Below are 19,528 nucleotides of genomic sequence, written 5' to 3'. Positions count from 1 at the left end.
CGGACAGGGCGAAAAGAGTGAGCAAGAGCTCGTGTGCGGCGAGAGAGATCTCTCCGAGGCAATGGAGGGCTGCCCCGAGCCAACCTGAACGGATACCGGCACGGGCGTTCCCGTCCTGTTTTCAGGCCCGGAGAACACCTGAATTACAAGGGGTGCGCCGGTGTTACAGGTGCCATGGAGCTGGGCATTTGTGGAGGCGTTGTCCATATGCCCCGAGCAGAAATGCCATTAGGCGGCGTCGGGACGACGTCTCCGCACCTGTGTCTTCTTTTTCAGGTCCAGACCATGGAAGATGGTACGCGGGACGAAATGGGAAACTGTTGACCCTCGGGACGGGCCGCTTTGCGGATGGGCTTCAGCTGGTGAGGGGGCAGTGTCAGAGATGTACGGGGACACTGCCCGGCCGGGACGCCTGGACAGTCCCCAATGGGGACAATACTTCTCCTCGGCCACGAGAGGGCAGCCGCCCGGGTCTATTTGGGGGCCACGGAGACAGAGCTGGGATGCCCGTGAGAGGACGTGGCCACCGCCAGGGGGCGCCCGGTCAGTTGGGGAGTCCTGGATGGCAGCATTTCTGCCACACCAGGAAGTGCTCCCGGAAACAGTTCCAAGACGACCCGGAGTGCTTCCAGGGGCTTTCCTGACACTTCCGCCACACCAGGAAGTGACGTCAAGGGGAGCACCTGGGACTCATCCGGGTCCTGATAAAAGGAGCCGCCTCCTTCCGGAGAGCGAGCCAGAGTTGGGAGGAAGGAGACGAAGCTTGTGAGGAGGAGGAGGTCCAAGAGAAAGAGAAAGAGAGAGAGAGAGAGAGAGAGAGAGAGAGAGAGAGCAAGAGCGAAAGAAGAAGAGAAAGAAGAAGAAAGGAAAGAGTTAATGAGAGAAGGCATTGTGGTGCAGTAAATAAAGGAGCGTGTTTCATACATCCTGGTGTCGGTCTGACTGTGTTGGGGGTACGGTTTCCACAATATATATATATATATATATATATATATATATATATATATACACATATATCTGATTAACTGCGATTTTAGTTCCCTCTCCTTTCTCTTTCTCAGATCGCTTTTCAGAAGGACATCAGTTTCGTAGTTTTTCTGAACAGTTCCAAAGTGCCTGTCCACATTTTCCTTCTTTGGAATAGCAATGACAGATTGACAGATCAGACAAACGCACTTCGATTGTGACATTGTGAGAGAAAAATCCTCTTCCAATTCCACATCCAGCCCATAAACAAATTGTTTTTAAATCCCTTCTTTAGTCGATACAAATTGGAAGGCTAACTAGATCACTTAGATAGCCGGAGTTTTGCAGTAGCTCACTCGTTTCATCGTGCGTGCGGGATGACCAGTGTGTGAGAAGAAAAGAGATCTCAGACTGGCTGCCCTGTATGCCAATCAAGTGGCAAATGCCATAGGGAGGATATAAGATAGACTAATGTTTAAAAAATTTTTTTTGGAATGCAGCGCGATCTACCAGTTGATCGCAATCGACGCATTGGGCACCCCTGGCGTAGAGAGAATGACTTCAAACAATTTGGAAGTGCCAGGGTTTTCTCAGATATGTTACTGGATTTAAAAGATTTGGAGGAAAATGGAATCACTACAGGTGCAGGTGAAAAGGTGAAAGGGGCGCTGTATTGTATTGCAGGGGACAATTTGGGTTCACACAGCATTGGTGGGTTTGCTGAAAACTTTCGTCATTCTCAGTACTTTTGCAGGTACTGTGAAACCACGCGAAGTCAGCTTCATAGTGATGATCCAAATTTATGTGGTCCGCAGCGCACACCTGAAAGTTATGATTCTGCTGTTGGTAATCTACAAGCTGAAGACAGTCAAGATATCAAAGGCATAAAGATAAACTCTGTTTTCGATGCTCTGAAATCTTTTCATGTTTGCCAGCCTGGTCTACCACCTTGTTTAGGCCAGGATGTATCTGAGGGTGTCTTATCCTGTGATGTTGCACTGTACTTGAAGCATTTTGTTAAGAAAAAGAAATGGCTTACAATATTCGCTTTTGAACCGGCGCATCAAGCAGTTCAGGTACAAAGGATCTGATGCTCTCACAAAGCCATGTGCTGTCAGCTCTGAGGCGTCCAAGCTTTTGGGTCAAGCCATTCAGAATTGGAGTTTCTTAAGGTTGCTGCTTGTATTAATTGGTGACAAAGTGCAAAATCCAGAAGATGATGGGTGGCAGTGAAATCTACAGCTTTAAAGATATTGTTGATATGATTTGTGCACAAAAGATTTCATTGTCACAGGTAGCCTGTCTTGACATTATAATCCAAGAATATCTGGACTCAAGAAAGAGTCCACTAAAACCAAAACCCCATTTCTTGCGGCCCTACTATCCAGCACTAATTTTGAAATTTGGCCCCTTGATCAGATTACGGACAATGCGTTTTGAAAGTAAACACAGCTACTTCAAGAGATGTGCCAGACATTTGAAAAACTTTCAAAACATTTTCCTAATTTTATCTGAAAGACTTCAGATGTTTCGGGCGTATCTTTCAGCCGGGCCAGGGTGCAGTGAGCTGCTGCAAATCACAGACGGTTGCACTTTTTACCCCAACCTTTACAGTGACGCAGTTAAACATGCAGTGAGTGACTTTGGCTTTTCAGAAAACAGTGCTTGTGTCTCCACAGACATACTGTATAAAGGTACATCATATAATAAAGGCAATTTTCTTTTGTCAAAAAATGAGGAGTCAACTTAGTTTGGGGAACTTCTCATTATTTGAATTCAAAATGATGCAGGTGTGTATTTTGAGCTGGATATGCGTAATGCAGACTATCATTCTGAATACCACCTGGACTCGGTGACAGAACAGACTACAAGGTTGCAGTGTTATAACATTAATGACTTGGTAGATTTGTATCCGTTACCATCATACATTCTTAACGGGCACCAAGTCATTCCACTCAAACACAGTGTGTTGTCAAAATAAACACCATCTCGGCCGCTGTGGTAGAGAAACAAAATGCATATGTATGCTTAGTAAAAATAATAAAATACTATTTGAGAAATATGAAAGTGATCGCAGTTTTTACTTTGAGTTGTACAGAAATAAAAAGTGCAAATCCTCACTCATGTTATGTACTCAAAGCAGAGGTTCCTCTTATCGGTGTACAGTAATCCCTCGCTATATCGCGCTTTGACTTTCGCGGTTTCACTCTATCGCGGATTTTAAATGTAAGCACATCTAAACATATATCACAGATTTTTCGCTGGTTCGCCGCTTTCTGCGGACAATGGGTCTTTTAATTTAGGCTACACGCTTCCTCAGTTTGTTTGCCCAGTTGATTTCATACAAGGGACGCTATTGGCGGATGGCTTAGAAGCTACCCAATCAGAGCATGTATTGCATATTAACTAAAACTCCTCAATGCTATAAGATATGCTTCCCGCGCGGTGCTTGTTTGCTTCTCTCTATCTTTCTCACTCTCTCTGCCTGACGGAGGGGGTGTGAGCAGAGGGGCTGTTTGCACAGAGGACACGGACGCTCCTCTACAAAATGCCGCTTTATCGCGGTGCTTCTGTATACTTAAAAGCATGTATTGATTTTTTGATTGTTTGCTTTTCTCTCTCTCTCTCTGACATTCTCTGCTCCTGACGGCGCTCCTTTGAAGATAAAGATATGTTTGCTTTCTTTTAATTGTGAGAAAGAACTGTCATCTCTGTCTTGTCATGGAGCACAGTTTAAACGTTTGACTAAAGGGTGTTATTTCATGTCTAGAGGGCTCTAACAATGTTAACAGGGTGGGAGAGTTTCTAAGGGCTTAAAATATATAAAATTAACCACACAAACATATGGTTTCTACTTCGCGGATTTTCACCTATCGCGGGGGTCTGGAACGCAACCCCCGCGATCGAGGAGGGATTACTGTATATGTACAGTGTTACTTGAATAAATGTCCAATTACTCCTGTCTTTTATTTGTAATCTTGATAACTGGTGTCATTCTTCCTCGATTCCAGAAATGACTGACTTGGAGCAAACATTTCTACTCACCGCCATCACTGATCTCTTGCCTGACCTTCCAGAGGTCACAAAATAGATTCTGGAAGAAAACTTGTGATCCCTTGTGGCGGAGACATACGATGATTTTTGGTTTATTGAGGAAGCCAATTTGCTGTCAGAATTGAGTCCAGTATAAGCCAGGAAAGTCCTTGCTGCTTGGAAGCTGAGATGTAAGTTAAGTATTACAGTCCAGGATACAACCAGTACCCAAAGTAGCCACCATAAAAGATCAGTCAGAAATATAGAAACAATGTTCCTGGTAATTCTTTTTGCATGTATGTATGTGTGTGTGTGTGTATTGAAGGCCAGACTCCTGAAAGCAGCAGCTCCTCTGTTGGTGCCTCACCAGGACCTCCCGCATTCTTTCAGTCTCCTTCACCCAGTTCATCCTTTGCCTCTTCCAGCAGCAGCCAAAGCCCTGATTATAGACTGGGTGGATGCCTTTATGATACCATGGAATAGGTTCCCAGAGGAACTGATGCAGTCATTGGAGAGAGGAAAAAGACCAGGACCACGAATGAGAAGAGAGATGGTCCGGATTGTGGTTTATGAGATGATGTGTAAAAATTCTCGCATAAGTAAAAGGAACACTACTGAAGTTGCCAAAAAGATGGTGACAAAGTATCCAAAATCTTAGCAAGACATAATAGAGGGAGAAGTGATTGGGCCAGGGTGTCACTCTCCAGTCAAACAACTGCAAAATAGGATAGAGAATGTGAGGCGATCTACGACGCACAAAATAAGAAACTGAACGTATCGTGCCAATAAGTCTGACACAAATGAAGTCGCTCCAGAACGGAGAGCAGCAATCCAGGGCACTTATGGACTTATTAACTGGGATTTAAAAATCCTGCCACTTTTGAGAGACCCCAGAGAGCCAGCAGGAGAAGAAAGAAAAACTGAAGACAACGTCTCAGCAAATGAATGTAAACCCAGAGGAAGTCAGACTTCTAATGACGTTGACTTTCTACACACAGCGCAAACAAGTCGATCAAGGGGAAAACACTGGAAGAGTGGCCATTTTGGTTCGATGAACTTGGCATGGCACTCCACTTCAAGGAACTTTCTGGAATTGGGCTTAAAGAAACTTTCACCTGGAGTGTGGATCTGAAGGGGAGACGGCTGCTGAACTACACGAATACCGTTTATGTGAACAAGAACAAAACGTTCCTACAGGCTGTAACACATTTTAAAGTGATGAGGGGAGAGCTGAGTGGTTGCTCTGAAGATGTCAAGAGATGTTGCTGTTTCTGCTGTCCTACTTTGACGAGAAGGAAGACATGATGTTGTGGTACGTAGAGGACACTTGTCTGGCAGGGGAGGTACAGACGGACCAAGTTCAATTGACTCCCACCATTGTTGTGCGTGGTAAGTTTACTTTTTCTTTCTTGCTAGCTCTTTCATTCTCTGTTTTGAGAAGTCAAGCAAAATGGCAACTTTTATTGGCTAACTGAACAGATTACAATATGCTAGCTTTCGAGGCAACGCAGACCCCTTCTTCAGGCAAGATGTAAACTTTTCAGTTATCCAATAAAAGGTGTCATTGTGCTTGACTTCTCACTACATTCATAATGGCTAACACGGTACAACACCCTCGTACTACAGTCATACAATTCTCTGTTTTGTCTTTCTCTTTTATTGCTTCCTTTTCTTTCTCTCTTCTCTCTATTTGGGCACACATTCATATTGCACAGTGTTTTTTGTTACTGTAAGCACTTAAGGTTACTGACACTGTAAACCCTGCAGTCCAAATAACTTAATTCTTAAGCTGGGTAAACTTAAATCTTTCTTAAAAGTTCCACTAACTTAAAAATGTAATGTTGTTCTAACTGACAATATAATTTTCAGGTTTGTAAACTTGATTTATTTGAAGATGTACAATTTAGTATTGGATGAAGTACCTATTACTTATTATAAAGTTACTGTCACTGTGAATTCTTGAGTTATGATGTTAATGTGTCTGCATTATTAGATAGATAGATAGATAGATAGCGTAGTTGGCAGGATTAGATAGATAGATAGATATGAAAGGTACTATATGATAGATAGATAAGAATGAAAGGCGCTATATGATAGATAGATAGTACGTCTGTTCTATGCGCCTCTATGGCTGTGACGTGGGAAAGAAAGACGAAAAAACACTGAGTAAGTATTTATCGTAATAATATATAACATAAACTCAAAAATAACCATAGACTTGTTCGTTTGTTGATATGTATGAGTCCAGTGTGTAAAACTGAATTTATGTGTCTTAATCCGACGACCTTGTCATTGCAATAGCTCCGTGTTATTCCTGTGGTAGAAAAAAGACAAACCGAAGAAGTGTGCATGAACAGCCAACAAGCTCCGCTCATTTTTGGCTCTTGCTAAATTACTTTGTCATTTTAACGGCGTCGCGTAAGTTATGTTATAATGCTAATGCAACTAGTAGTTGAAAGTTTCTTTGTTTATCGTTAAGTAGCTTATTACCAGCAACACGCTGTGACTTTCAAAGAGTACTTCTTAATGACATGCATTAGATGTTAGTGGCGAGGTGGGGTTCTTGAAAGCATGAAAGCTTGTTGATTTTCTTCTTTTCTTCTACTTTTTCTGAATACTTGTTGGAAGTGAATCGTGCATTTTGAGAAATTCTGATGTAAACTGAAGTGGATCCTGCTATCCGTTTATGTATTTTTAAGATCTGAAATGAAGGTGCGGCTATTACAGCAGTAATGGTATTTAAAAGTATGGATTGAATGCTGTACTGAGGTAATCTCAATATTTTATGTATTTCAGTGAGGTGCAGTTGAAAACATTGCAAAAACTGTTTTAAAAATCATTAAAACAGAGTCCGCTCGTGTTCAGCTGAGTCACAGAGCTGCCAGTGCGTCAGTGAACAGGTTTGATCATTTGATTACTTTGATACATTTTAAAAGTAACTGTAAATTTCAAAATCAGAGTCTTTGTTTAATCTTGTCAAGTATTAATGTCATAACAAAAGAGAAAAGAGAGAATCAACCTCTGATTGGAAGGATGACGCAGACCACATTTGCCCTGAGACGACAGACCATCATCCAATCCAGCCCACCAGTGAAAGAGATCCTGGACCCCTGGCCCGCTCTGCGCATAGAGTCGGAGGTAAACTGGTTTGTCTGTTGTTTCAGTGATGCTCCAGTGCTTATGTCCCATTCTGTGTAAATAGTATTTCTGTTGAATTGACATGTACTGGTGTTCTGTTACTGTTTACTTGGGTGTGTGCAGAACTGCAGCAGATCACAAACCAGAACCTGCGTAACACGTTGTATGCAGAGCTTCATCGTCACATCCCCAGCTTGATGGCCTTGATAAGGCAGAAGGCATCCAAAACTGGAAAGATTGCAGATTCTTCGGCTGGCATTTTGAAAGTCCGTGCCGAACAGTTAGCAGACTTGTGTGTGTGTGTTGTGTCTGTGTGTGTGTGTGTGTGTCTGTGTGTGTGTGTGTGTGTCTGTGTGTGTGTGTGTGTGTGTGTGTGTGTTATTATCCAGCCTCTGGAGTTTTTGTTTTGTTTTTTCTGTCCACCCTGGCCATCGGACCTTACTCTTATTCTATGTTAATTAATGTTGACTTATTTTTATTTTTTATTGTGTCTTCTATTTTTCTATTCTTCATTTTGTAAAGCACTTTGAGCTACATTTTTTTTTTTTGTATGAAACTGTGCTCTATAAATAAATGTTGTTGTGGAATGCTCTTCAGTATGTATCTTATTTTGAGTGAAGTGCTAAATCACTGGCTACTTGTCTTTTCACAGAATATCACTACACGTGTATTTCATGGCCCACATAATGCTTGGGATGTTTCAGGGTTAGGACATTGACGACACCTTGATTTGCTGCTGCTAAGGGGGTGACATTGTTTGGATCACAATGCAGGGTTTGCTGTTTGGTTTAGTCACCATACTTTGGACACAGTTTGCGCCACCACCACGTACTCAAAGCTTCATGATGCTCCAACAATGATGGACGGATTAAAAGGCAGAAGTCTACGTGACCATCATCATCATCAAGCCCTTCCGTGAGAATCCTAAATCCAAAGAGGACTGTTTCATTGAAGTTAGGTAGAATGCCCAGAGGGGACTGGTCAGGCGGTCTCATGGTCTGGAATCCCTACAGATTTGATTTTTTTCTCCAGTCATCTGGAGTTTTTTTGTTTTTTCTGTCCCCCCTGGCCATTGAACCTTACTCTTATTCGATGTTAATTAATGTTGATTTAATTGGTTTTATAATTGTGTCTTTCATTTTTCTATTCTTTAATATGTAAAGCACTTTGAGCTACTGTTTGTATGAAAATGTGCTCTAGAAATAAATGTTGTTGTTGTTGTTGAATATAAAACTAAGACAGCCTAATTCTTATTTAGTTCAGTTTAGTTTATGTTACACTTTCACTTCAGACAGTCCTCTCTGGTGTTTATTTTATGAACTTAATTTATATACAACGTAATAAAATGCAATTCTGTCTACAATTCTGTTCTCCTTAGGAATTACATGATATACACAGACGACGTGCAGCTGTTCTCCAAGCACTTCCTGTGTTTCTGCTGTGGATTTTTGAGAACAGGTAAGGTCGGTTATAAACTTATCACACATTTTAGACTTTAAACATCCTGCTTGTGATTGTGTATTCTTTTAAGTTATTGATTGTGAAAGAGCTGTGTTTCCATTTCTTTCAGGATATTATTGATGAGGCCGAGCTTGTGAATGCCCCTTATTACAGTGCACAGGGACAACGCCAGCCGTCCAGTTCACTGCCAGTCTGAAACATTCTTGGCTGTTACTGAAAGTGAAGCTGTGGTGACCCTTCCCAGGTTTGTGGATGCCCTTGTGCTAATGTTCAGTCTCCTATATGCTCGACATCTCAGTTATCCCAAAGGACTGGCAAACACTTTGGAATTCTTTGAAAAGATTGTGCTTAGTTTGGAAGATGGCAAATTGTCACCCAGACTGCAGACTCTCAAGAATGATTTGATGGTCAATACCTAGAAACTGATCTGAGAAAGTCATGTCCAGCCTTTAGAGAACTGTATTGAAATAACACACTTTGTTTGATGTGTGATATTCTGAGGCACAGGAGTTGTTAAATGTTGCCTGTTTCACTCCGTCTCGCCACAAATGTTGAGTTTGAACCAGCGTACTGAGCTCGGAAGAATTCAATATGTTCATGTAATGTAGCAATTTCTATCAAGCTTCACAAATAACATGCACTACTTCATGGCAGCCTGTAGACTCGTCCTTTGTGGGTGTCATTGTAGAGTTTCTTAACTTGAAAAGACAATTTCAAATCCAATATTCTTAATGACATGAGAGGAAGTCCAAGATGTGCACGTATTAAATTGTCCTTCAGTCTGAAAATTGTTACAATCTGTAGCATAATGAATGGGACAGTTGGGGACACAAAAATCCTGCAATCCAGAGCATTCGATCTGACACTGATGTAGAGGTAGCCAGAAGAAGTAGAAAGGGTTCAAAGTTAAAGAAGGTCGCGTTCTTTTAGGTAACCTGCAGCTCTGTCTGTGTGTGTTTTGTATTTTTAGGATCGCATTTTATTAATGTTGCAGTAAATAATGTTCAAATAAAACTTTTGAATGACAACAGTACATGCCTGAGTTTTATTTAATTAAAGGTGTAATTACAACTTAATACATTTTGTCTTTAGATAACTCGAAATAGGCAATGCTTTTAACTTATCATTTTTGAGTTACACTTTCTTAATTTGATCTGAGAATAACATTTTTAATTATTATTACATATTACTAAAATATTTGAGTATAGTAATTTAACCTGAGTTAAATATTACAAGTCACTTACTCAAAATAGGTTTGAAAAAATTAACATTTTAAGTTCATTAATGTAATTTTTTGTGAAAACGTATTGCCTCGTTTTTTTTTTTTTTTTTGTTTGTTTTGCTAACTTGTTTGGGTTTACAGTGAAAGCGTCCTTAACTGAATCTGCACATACTGTACACCGACTTCTGTACTGATGGTAAGCCATTTAAATGTCCTTGAAACACTCAAACTCCAAGTGCTGTGTCAAATGTTTTAGGAATACAAGACTTGCTTTCATTTGGTTTGAATTTTTTTTTTTTTTCTCTATTTTGGACGATCCTGCGATTTTTCAAGACGGTTCCTGCTGAGCGTAGATCAAAATATTGTCTGCCCTGTGCAGGATGTTTGGGAGCTCTTATCGCTTTGGCACCCGTTACCCGTCAGAGCTGGCATCAACCCTGGAGTTCCTGCAGAGGTGTGTCTTTTTGAATTGGCTTTAACTCATTTTTACACTTTACTGAACTGAAGCAAATCTAAAGTAGCTGCTGCATGTAACTTCAAGGTTAACGTGTCATTGTACGTCTTACTTTTATAAGAGGCTTTCAAATATTAGCTAGACTTTTTTTTTTTTCTTGTCAATAAAGTGGGTTTGTTATTAATATGCTCGTCTGTGTTTCTTCTTTTTCCCAAGGTGTTTGTGTTTTTTTTTGTTTTTTTCTGCCAACCCAGAGAAGGGCACTGAAGTGCAGAAGACAAACAAATCACGTCTTCATGTGAACCCCGCGGTCCTTACCTTGATTCAAGAACTTTGGGATCCTGAGTGGCGTGACGTCTGACTATGGACAGTAATATTGAGGGTATTTATTGATGCGCCTCACTCGTAGTTTGAATTTCTGTTTCAGTTCATTTTCTGCTCAGCTGTCCAAGTTCAAGAGGCAAGTAAAAGTTTCAGACAAAATTGTTACAAAGTGTGTAAGAGTTGTATTGGTCTTGTATTTCATAAATCACCCCAATCCTATTATGTGATGTCATCCACTGTTGTATTGTGCTCTGTACTTCTAAAATGTTTATTTTTATACTGTATTGACGATTGTTCTGTGTATTGTATTGTATTGACCCCCTTTTTCTTTGTGACACCCACTGCACGCCCACCCTACCTGTTAAGGGGTCTCCCTTTGAACTGCCTTTCCTGAGGTTTCTTCCATTTTTTTTTTTTCCCTACTGGGTGTTTTTTTGGGAGTTTTTCTTTGTCTTCTTAGAGCGTCGAGGCTGGGGGGCTGTCAAGAGGCAGGGTCTGTTAAAGCCCATTGCGACACTCCTTGTGTGATTTTGGGCTCTACACAAATAAATAAATTGTATTGTATTTTGTCGTTTCCATACCTGTACCTCAGTTTAAAGAGCTGGCATGAAAATATTTGTATAGGGTGGTCCAGATCTAATTATGCAACTTTTAATTCAATGCAGGACAACAAATTGTTTGAAATATCTTGTAATAAACTGTAATAGACTTATATTGAACTAATTCACAAATTTTCCTTGAAATGTCCCACTTGTCCTCCATTCAGTTGTGAATTCTTTATGTAATAAACTTAAGTTATAGCGTAATGAACCTTACATAATTAGATCTGGACCGCCCTGTTACATGTGTTCTATTTATTCTAGTAAGGAAATGCAGTAACCCTTAAAGGGTGTTTAAAAACTCTTACATTTATTCATAAAAAATAAGCCCTTAATTGTCCTTAAGACATTTTTAGGAGGAAAGTCCTTTCCGTCTTCCTTGCCCTCTTTCTCTGTTTTTCTTTATTTCACTCTTTCTCTTCATCTTTCAGTTCCAATAAGAGAACCGTTCATCTGTGTTCTGATGTTTGTAGGGATGTGTATGTTGAGCCCAGACATCTCATTTTTCACTGCTTTGAGGTTAACAGGCCGAGGGAGTGCTGGCTCTGAGGCTGGCAATCAGAAGGTTGGCGGTTCGAATCCCCGAAATGTCAGTCGGGACACCTTAGCCTGCAAATGCTGAGTGCTTTGAGTGGTGAGAAAGGCGCTATACAGCAATGTAAAGAATTTATTGCTATTATTAATAGATTATTGGAAAAGCAACTTTAAAACTGCAAAAGACCCTAAAACGACATTTCAGTAAACAGTCACTTTTCAGTTAAAGGACAGACTTTCTACAGTTAAACACTTTTGTTTGGTATACACAGTAAAAAAGAGAGACCTGTTTTTATGAAAACAAACTGGCAGCTGTGCTTGCCAGAATAATTCTGTAAGAATAAAGTGAAGATGCATGTGAACGACTTTACAGAACGACCTGTCATTTTACACTTTAAAACTGTTGTTAATTAAAAAAACTAGAGTACAGTTTAAACTGGGAAATCCAACGGCTCGGCCCTGCTGAATTAGCTTGATTACAGTAAAACTGAATGGAGTTCAATGTAAAGTTAACAACTGCTGCATTCATTGTACGTGTTCCCTAAAAATCAGTTTAGTGGCAGTGTGGTCAAGCTAATTCAGCAGAAAAGGACTGTTGGATCTACCAGCTTAAATTGTGTGTGTGTGTGTTTTAACATAAGTAACAGTTTTAAAGTGTAACATGTACAAGTTGTTCACGTCTTCACCGCTTTTTTTTACAGAATTATTCTGCCAACCACGGCTGCCAGTTTGGTTTTTTGTAAAAACGGCAGATTTCTCTCCTTTACAGCAGTGGATTTACACGATTCAGGACCACAAGCTGTGAGAATCGGTGGTCCTGCCGCCATTAAAGCTACGACAAGTTTCATTTCAAAGAAACCCAATTCGGTCAGCTTTATATTTAGGATCCCGGAGGAGATCGAGAGAGTTGAGCGCATTAGAAATTCTACCGTCAATAATGGAGACAAATCCACACGTCCAAAAGTATCGCACTTTACACGAAATTTATCTGCAAAACCCCCACATGCATTTATTGCTTACTTGGCAAAATCAATGATTACCCCCCTGATGATGGCGACCGTTTTGTCCAAACGGAGAGCGTGAGGGTACAAAGTCCTTCAACACCCGACCTCATTGAAAAGACTCAAAAGAAAGAAAAGAAAAAAGTGTTTCAAGTAAAGACCTAAAGCGTCGGTTTGTTCAGCAGAAATGACTGACTAAGGCGGCGATGATCGATGACTCGGTGATTGTACCGTAGCCTGTGTTTGTGGTCTGATTAATGTCGAGTCTCGTGCATCGGTTATGAAGTGCAATCGTAAAGGGCTCGATAGACACCCCTTACAGTATATTACAGTGGATGTCTTGTTAACTGAGGATACTCCTAGAAAATTAAGGAGAGGGATAGATGAGCGGCTGACCGGTGAGTGAAGCACTTTAACTGAAGTAGTAAACTTGTTGGTTTGTTTTAAGAACTCTTTCTGTGTTACGATATGAGTGTGAAGGAATCAAAGACTCGTCTCAGGCCGGAGTCCCAGCAGATACAATGGGAGGCGGGTGGCATTTAATGGGATTGGCAACGCACGCTGGAAGTCATTCTGTTGAATTATTAACGAGTCATCTACCAGGTCAGAATGAGAGTCCATTTAAAGAAGGCGAAGAACCACAAGCTTCACAATTTAAAAAATGAACTTCGTGAAAATGACGTCAGCGCAACAGCATATACTGTACGTCTTCTTTCAATGGATCACGTTTGACTATTTTAATAATGTTAATTACTCGCTGTAATGTAAGGCAGTTGGTTCTATTATGCATCTGTAAAAGTGACCAGCATGAAAATAACAATCTCTTTAAATTGCACAGGCGAGTGCGGGTCTGTGAAGTGCCCACCTAACCCACTTTCACGGCTCTGAACTGTGAAAAATAGTAATAAAAAATAGCTAACTATACGCAAAATAATCATTACCTTAATTAATACAAATGGGTTTTACTCTTTATCTTGATTATTTTCATTCTGATTCAATAAAAAAATTAAGAATAATGTTAACATATTAGTTTTCTTAAAATGTAAACATTTTTTATAACTTATTCTAAGTAAAAAATATATACAGTGAATTGACCACATTTAAGTTATGTTCAATTTAATGACACGTCACTTCCTCTAACATCGATTTCTTGGTCTTTCAGCTGTAACGCTTATCCATAATAAGACGCATGTGTCAGTATAAAGCAGATCAATTCCGTAATGAATAATAACTAGTGTTTCATTTCTTATAGTTACAGATGTAAGCATTTGTTGTTTTCACGAAACCTTTCCCTTCATGTGGGAAACACGGCGGCCAAGGTAGCGTCTTTCTAACAACTTACCTCGTTGGGTTGCTTTAAAAAGCGAACGCATTTCTCGGATAGTTACGTATGTTCATATGATTTTTTTTTTTTTATCGTGTAAAACTTTTATGTTACACAGAAAAAGAAAATGACACTTTGAGATTTGAAGTCTGAGAACGATGGGGCGTTTGTCCTAAACTACGACCTGTAAGCAACATATAAAGACGTTATTTGGCCTCTTATTTAATTCGTGTTCTACACACGTCTTGTATTTTCTGGTTACTTTTTAACACTGTGATTTATTTCGCGATGTTTGATTTCCTCTTTTATTTCAGGATTTTCGCTATCGCATACTGAGAAGTCGTGGAAAGGCGGCCATGCATTTAAGAGGATGTTGGCGTCAATGCAGGACGTGTTTGAAGAGCGGCGCCTGCCGCAGGACTTGACTCGCACTCTCCGTCTCCTTCCCGTTGGCCTCTCATTCCTGGGACATCATTTGATTGAGAGACACGTTTTGAAGAACGTTTTAAAAAAGAAAAGGACATTTGAATGTCAGTAATTCAGTACAAATTATCCTCAGACATTTGATTTAATGTTCCTTTGAAAATCTAACTCCGTTGTTGTGACTCTCAGTAAGTTCAAATAAATAAAGAGATGTGGACTTTTAGCATTTCTTTCTTACACAGTCATTACTGTCCAGCGTTGCATACTCACTTTTTTTGAGTACTTTAATTCACATGAAAATCGGAGTAAAATGAAACCATTTTTGCCACTACTTATATTTAATCAAACTCATTTATTTTAGGTAAATTTGAGTTAATTAATAAATTACGTTTACTCAGTAGTGCAGTATATTAAATCTACTCAAAAATATAGCTTGTAATTTGTTGCCTTATTTTTTTTTTTTTTTAAGTAATTTTAACCGAAGTATTTTTTTTACAATGTGTGAAGTGCCCACCTTCACGGCTCTGTGTGAAGTGCCCACCTAACCCACCTTCATGGCTCTGTGTGAAGTGCCCACCCGGGCGAGTTGGAAAATAAGGAGATTGTTCTCCGCAGACCCCAAACAAAGAGTTGAAAGTTGCAAAGAAGTTCTACTGTGGCAAAAATCTGACATCCTCGTGCACTTTCCTAAAGAATGACACATCACAATGCTAACTTAATTAACACGACGAGATGACTTCTTTAAATAATAGAGAAACAATCACCAATCCTGACAATGGATCGGACCAACGGATGAATGTATTGACGTAATGCTCAGTCCAAACAAGGATATCTTCAGGTGCCATCCTGTCCCATTCAGACTTCTGACGGCTGCCAAACACCATCTGTTCCTGTTGGTGGACCAGCTTTGCCACCCTGAAGTTTCTAGTGAGCTTCTGTGTTCTTGTGATACTTCATATCGGCGAACACAAAAAGCGAGTTCAGTGAGCCTCCATAGCTACTATGTGATGGCACTGGCACTGGCACTGGCACTCGCTGCTCAGGCTCCGCCACTTCATGTAAGCAGATGTGTACACCTGGGAGTCGGATTGGTTAAAATCAAGTCGCGTTTCTGTTACTAAACCTCTGGATGTAATTTTGCATTTTGTTCTGCTAGGATATGGAAGAGTTTGAGGAAAACATGACAGGCAGGTATTGAACAAAACCATCGCCAAGAGCAGCAGGCTCCAAACACTACTGGTGTGCCAGGGCGCTCGCCGTGCTTTGCTGTGAATGTCAGCCATGCCAAGTGTTTCAGAAACTGAACTTGATGGACTAAACCGCAGTGCCAAGTCATGGATCTCAAGTAGGGCATTTTCTAAGAAGACGTTTCTTTCAGACCCCTGCCAGTCTCCAGTTTGTTTTATTATTTCATCCATAAAGAGCTTTTTCAATTGTCAACACTTTCATTTTGGTCGATTATCTGCTGTTGAAAACGTGTTTGTTAATGGCTTTAGTAACCCTGAGTTCAAAGAATAGCCTTCGATCAGAGTGGGTGGCATTGTGTGTTCGTAGCTCGTGCCCTTTGTTAAGCACTCCGAGTGACGACGTTGTATTTTTCACAATGTTTCACATCTGGCAATAGAAGTCAGGACAGGATGGACATGTTTGACAATTGAATATTCCATTCAGGCCTTTTACGGCCATTTGTTAGACAACACTTTTAAAAGATGTTGACTTTCATCTCGCCTGAAGAAGGGGCCTGAGTTGCCTCGAAAGCTGGCATGTTGTAATCTTTTTAGTTCGCCAATCAAAGGGGTCGTTGTGCTTGACTTCTCCCTACATTCATAAAGGCTAAGACGGCACAACACCTTCGTACTAACGGAGGACCCCGTAATGTAACCTTCCGGCTTTCACGTGATGTGCTTATCTTTAAAGAACAAAGACAAACCTCCACACCCACATAAAGCCATAAAAGCCTCTGATTCAGAGAAGCAATGAGACACACGATGAAATCTGACAGATAATGGAGGGCGTTATATGGACATGAGAACTTCTACACGCGTCTCTCCTGTCGTCTAAATGGCTCTTTCTCTTTTTCTTTTTTTCTTTTTTCATTTGCATTCGTCAATTCGGTGCCGTTTCAGCGATCTGCCTGAGTGAACGCCCACCGGTGCGCGCGGTGTTCGCTGCTCCTTTTTAATAACTTTGACTGTATGTATTATTATGTATTTTACTTTTGATTTATTTCCTCGTTCTTTTTCTTGTTTTACACGTTCGACCTGCGCGGTGTCTTTACCGGATGCCCGCAGGTTTGGTTCCTGGCAGGTTTGCTGTGTAGTCTCACTTTCTAAGAAACGCGGCGCTCTTGTTCGTCCCTAACCGTTTGTTGTCCTCTTTATCCCTTAAACGCCCCCCGTTTCTGTGGCCCCAGGACTGAGCGGTTAACCGAACAGCGCGTCCGGATGAAGAACGGCAAAGCGGACGGCGCGCACTAGAGGTAGGCTTAGTGGCGCAGTGATGAACGCTTTGAACTTCAAGCGCTGGGTTCAGGTTCAAATCCCACCCGTGACAACGTCGCATGTCCTGTCCGTGGAAAAATGGAACCGAAATGTATGTGAGATGATGTAAGTCGCTTTGGATAAACGCGTCAGCCAGATGGAAACGAACGCGCTATACAAGTCGAGCCCTGCTACCGGCCTCGTGTACTCCATGAATATCGGTGATCGTTTAACGGAGCGTGCGGGGGTCGGCCTTTCTTGTTTGACTTCTCCCGGGCCAGACGAGCTCTTTCCTTAGGTGGTCCGGTCGGGTGATCTACAAGGACTGACTTTTTTTGAGTCTCTTGCACGTGAAGCCTGAGCAGCCCACCCTCGGAACCCCCGGCGGGTCTGCTTTGTTTGTTTTCGGTCTCACATTTCAGTGGCCCGGAGACACGCGACAGGCGCGTCGCTTTATGTCGCATTCTGAGTGTTTGGACTGTCAGATTCGGCTTGGGGTCTGAGAACGAAGCGACCTCCACTTGTGTCTAAAGCTGAACTAAATCAAAATGAATCAACCTTATGAAGCAAAAGACAATATTAAGTTATCACGAGACGCCACTTCAATTTCACATTTAGGGGTTTTCTTTCTAACATTTTTAGGGTTCTTCGGATTTCACTTTTCCCGGCAACACATTTATTATTATTATTATTATTATTATTATTATTATTATTATTATTATTATTATTATTATTATTATTATTATAGCTTCTTTAATTTAAATTTCACTGCTTTTGTCTTCATCGGCCGGCCTTTCGTATCGCACGCCACCTTTTCAACGAGTCATCGCACTTTATGATTGATGTCACCTGATGGGCACATTTCCACACGCGTTGTGCCCATCGAGATGCCATCCTATCTAATGGCCGACCCTAACCGTCCGACAACGTCTCCAGACTTAGATGTTGTTCTCCTTGTTGATCTCCTGGGGAAATGCAGACCACCCGAAGCCCCCCTGCCGCTTTTGACTCCTCGACAGTCTGACACAATCGGTTGCTTTTTTATTTGGATTTTTTCAACCTCCTGGTTGCTTCAGAGGTGTCACCACCGGTTCGGTCGCCAGCCGATTGTTATAAGCGGTTCTTTTCATTTACGGCGGCCATCTGCTTGTATCCTTATTATTTATTTTTTCTCCAGCCGTCTGGAGTTTTTTTGTTTTTTCTGTCCCCCCTGGCCATTGAACCTTACTCTTATTCGATGTTAATTAATGTTGATTTATTTTGTTTTATAATTGTGTCTTTCATTTTTCAATTCTTTAATATGTAAAGCACTTTGAGCTACTGTTTGTATGAAAATGTGCTCTAGAAATAAATGTTGTTGTTGTTATTAAAGGCGATTTTCAGAGCACTGGGCGCTGATGGTTACATATTTGGATGCCACCTTTTCAGACTCTGACCTCTTAAAGGTGCCGCAATTCGAACACCTCAGCCGGTGCTGTCCGGTAGTGAAGTGCGCCTGCGCACGGCGGGCCGGCCCGTCTCTAACTGGACCCGGTGCTTCTTTCAGGTGCGACTTCGCGCGTCTCTCGGTGCCACCTGCTGCTTCTGTACACCACCTGCACAAACAGCCACCACCGATATCAGTCTCGCGCTATAGCCCCCCCACCACGCACGACTCACCCAGATGTGGCGGGGTGTCCGGGCACGGCGGCAGGTCGTCAGATCGGGTCTTTATCTCTGGGGACGGCGATGTCCTCGAGTTCGTGTCCGGTCCGCTGGTGTTAATTGCTGTTCGCTCCCAGGTCACCATGACCCGCTTGTCACCCGCCATCTGCTGCTGCTGGGCTTGTATGAAGGTCTTCATAGCCTGGAAGGTGTTGAAGTAGTAGAGTAAGACCACCACTAAATGAAGGGCGAAGATGAAGACTACGACGGTGCAGACCCTCTGGAGAAACGACGGGCTGGGGCCGCTCATCGCGACGAACTTGAGATGACGCAGTCAGAAGATCCGCAGCCCCGAACGGCGATCGATTGTCACTCCAGCTGGGACAACAGGGACTGACGTGGTGACAGCAGACGCGTTTACTGATGGTAAACTCAAAGAGGAGCGGCAGGTGTTTAAGTGGCCGGTGAAGCGAGTCGGGAAAGGAGTGGCGCTATAAAAGCACCGACTCGTCATCAGGGCGGCCAGTACATCGCAAACAGCAAAAAGGGACACGAGGGGGGCACCGGGTACATAAAACGAAAGGTGACACCAGGCAGAGAAGAGCCGCGGGCGCACCTGGCTGCATCCCAAGTTATTTTAATAATCTGAGCTCGCCCTAAAAAGGAAACGCGTTAGTCGTCGCCGTGAGAAAACTCCGGGAGCGCTCGGGAATCGGTCGATGGGCACTCCTGGTCCCGCTGGACCGGCCGGGAAAGCAACGGGGGCTTCGCATTCATCCTCTGCTCCTCAGGTGCTGTGCAGTAAGCGTCCGTCCATTTTGTGACCAGTTTGGACAGCTGGCACCGTGTGTCACTGTGTCACTCACTGGGTCACCGAGCACGTAGGTCTGTGCGCTAGCAAGTCAAAGGCGAGGCGACTGTTTGG

General features: G+C 42.0%; 1 protein-coding gene and 1 long non-coding RNA gene across 4 annotated transcripts in view; one reads left to right on the top strand and one right to left on the bottom strand.

The window, feature by feature from the left end:
• The window catches only part of LOC120532267 (beta-1,4-galactosyltransferase 1-like), a 73,997-nt gene extending 54,834 nt beyond the window's left edge, over positions 1-19,163 (bottom strand). Inside the window, exon 1 of the mRNA XM_039758136.1 lies at positions 18,619-19,163. Within this exon, the coding sequence (XP_039614070.1) occupies positions 18,619-18,913 (295 nt within the window). The 5' untranslated portion in view covers positions 18,914-19,163. The remainder of the gene's footprint in view (positions 1-18,618) is intronic.
• Positions 6,376-10,882, top strand: LOC120532269. Of its 3 annotated transcripts, XR_005634270.1 has the most exons (4): positions 6,376-7,137; positions 7,790-8,052; positions 8,516-8,595; positions 8,708-10,882. It is a non-coding gene; the product is annotated as an uncharacterized LOC120532269 (long non-coding RNA). The 3 variants fall into 3 exon arrangements; XR_005634268.1 differs by having other exon boundaries at positions 8,516-10,882; XR_005634269.1 differs by lacking the exon at positions 7,790-8,052 and having other exon boundaries at positions 8,516-10,882.
• Positions 19,164-19,528: the final 365 nt, after the last annotated feature.

Source organism: Polypterus senegalus, chromosome 7, assembly GCF_016835505.1.
Source record: "Polypterus senegalus isolate Bchr_013 chromosome 7, ASM1683550v1, whole genome shotgun sequence".
NCBI classification, from domain to species: domain Eukaryota; kingdom Metazoa; phylum Chordata; class Cladistia; order Polypteriformes; family Polypteridae; genus Polypterus; species Polypterus senegalus.
The sequence above is the reverse complement of the archived record's forward strand: the minus strand, read 5'-3'. Positions and strand labels throughout refer to the sequence as shown.